We start from the raw sequence: 1,381 nt of genomic DNA, 5'->3' as shown, positions 1-1,381 counted from the left end.
AGGGCGTGGCGGTGTCGCCACGTGGGCTGAAGCTGCTGCCCTGCGCGGGGCCGGTCCGTCGGTCCGTGCTCTCGTTCTGATGGCGGTTTGTCGTTCCGAGCTCATCTGTGGGTGTTTAACCCGCTGGCTGTGCAGGAGTGATTTTTCTCAGGACTCGCACCGTGGCGTGGAGCGCCAGCAGCAGAGGGGCTCTGGCGGTCTCTGTCCGTGCCCGGTCGGCTGCTCCTCTCCCTTCTCTGCTCATCTTAGGGTTTCTTTAACGGCTCTGTTTGTGGTCACATCCCTGTGCTGCTCTTCTCAGCGCGGGTGTGCGCTTTCCTTTGATTTGAGCTTGTTTTCTGGTCTCCATCAGCTCTGCAGGCACCTCGTGTCGGTGCGCGCTGTGTCTGCTGGGACGTCGATCCGCAGGGAGGGGAGCACAAAAAATCCGCGTCCCGTTAAGCGGGGCAGAGCAGCAGCAGCAGCTGAAGGCTCTGAAGTTCACAGGCTGCTGTCTGCACGTGGAGGTGTTGCGTTGTTTCACCACGTGGCCTCGGTTCTGCAGGTAAAGCGCACATCTGGCAGGGTTTGTTCAGCTGCGTTACAGACTATCAAGTGTGAAAGGCTGTGAGTGATGCAGAACAGCCAAAAACACTTTGATTTGATACCTGCCACCTACTGCTATTGAGCTCCAACCCTCAGAGTGGCAGAATACAAACGTTCTGCAGAGGGTTCGGGCGTGGGATGGAGTGTGTGGTCCACTGATAGATAACGTTATCAAACAACACGTCCTGCATCTCACACACAAGGCACTCTGTGTGGGTGAATGTTACACAGTGTTAATTTTGACTGAGAAGTCGGGTTGTCCGTAACATTTCTGTGGACTGCTGGCTACGCAAATACCTGTGTTGGAGCGGTTCTTTTTGGTGGCTTACCACTGATTGTGTGGTGTTGTGCTGGTTTCAGACACATGTTGTGTGTCAGCCATATTTCCAGTCTGCATGAGCCCCGAATCAGTGCAGGTGTAGAGGAAATGGTACAGCTTGGTCTTGGCAAACACTGCAGTGGTCTTCCAGGCTGAGAAGATGAGCACACAGAGGTTCTTGTACTGAGTAAGGAACCCAATGCCCTCCAAGGCTGTAATGTTGTCAGGTTTCATCGTGCTGGTTGGTATCTCCTGAGATGGAACTCAGCTACAAACACACGTGGGCTGGGGCTGATGAAAGCTGCTGGGCTGTCAATGGAGAGCTGGGTAAGAAATGAGCATTTTTATCTCCGTGATGGGTCCTGGGACAAATCCTTCCAGCCCCTGTCCTGAGTGGCATCTTGGTCTGCGGTGTTTCCTTTGTTAAAGAGTTTGACAGTAAGAAAAATGCTGGTTTTGGGTTTTTGTTTCGTTCTT

General features: G+C 53.3%; 1 protein-coding gene across 1 annotated transcript in view; it reads right to left on the bottom strand.

The window, feature by feature from the left end:
* The window catches only part of LOC100542442 (histone-lysine N-methyltransferase SETMAR), a 3,297-nt gene extending 2,159 nt beyond the window's left edge, over positions 1-1,138 (bottom strand). The window contains exon 1 of the mRNA XM_019620241.2: positions 915-1,138. Within this exon, the coding sequence (XP_019475786.2) occupies positions 915-1,138 (224 nt within the window). The remainder of the gene's footprint in view (positions 1-914) is intronic.
* Between the last annotated feature and the right edge of the window lie 243 nt (positions 1,139-1,381).

The sequence above is a fragment of the Meleagris gallopavo genome, chromosome 14, assembly GCF_000146605.3.
Source record: "Meleagris gallopavo isolate NT-WF06-2002-E0010 breed Aviagen turkey brand Nicholas breeding stock chromosome 14, Turkey_5.1, whole genome shotgun sequence".
Classification (NCBI taxonomy): domain Eukaryota; kingdom Metazoa; phylum Chordata; class Aves; order Galliformes; family Phasianidae; genus Meleagris; species Meleagris gallopavo.
The sequence above is the reverse complement of the archived record's forward strand: the minus strand, read 5'-3'. Positions and strand labels throughout refer to the sequence as shown.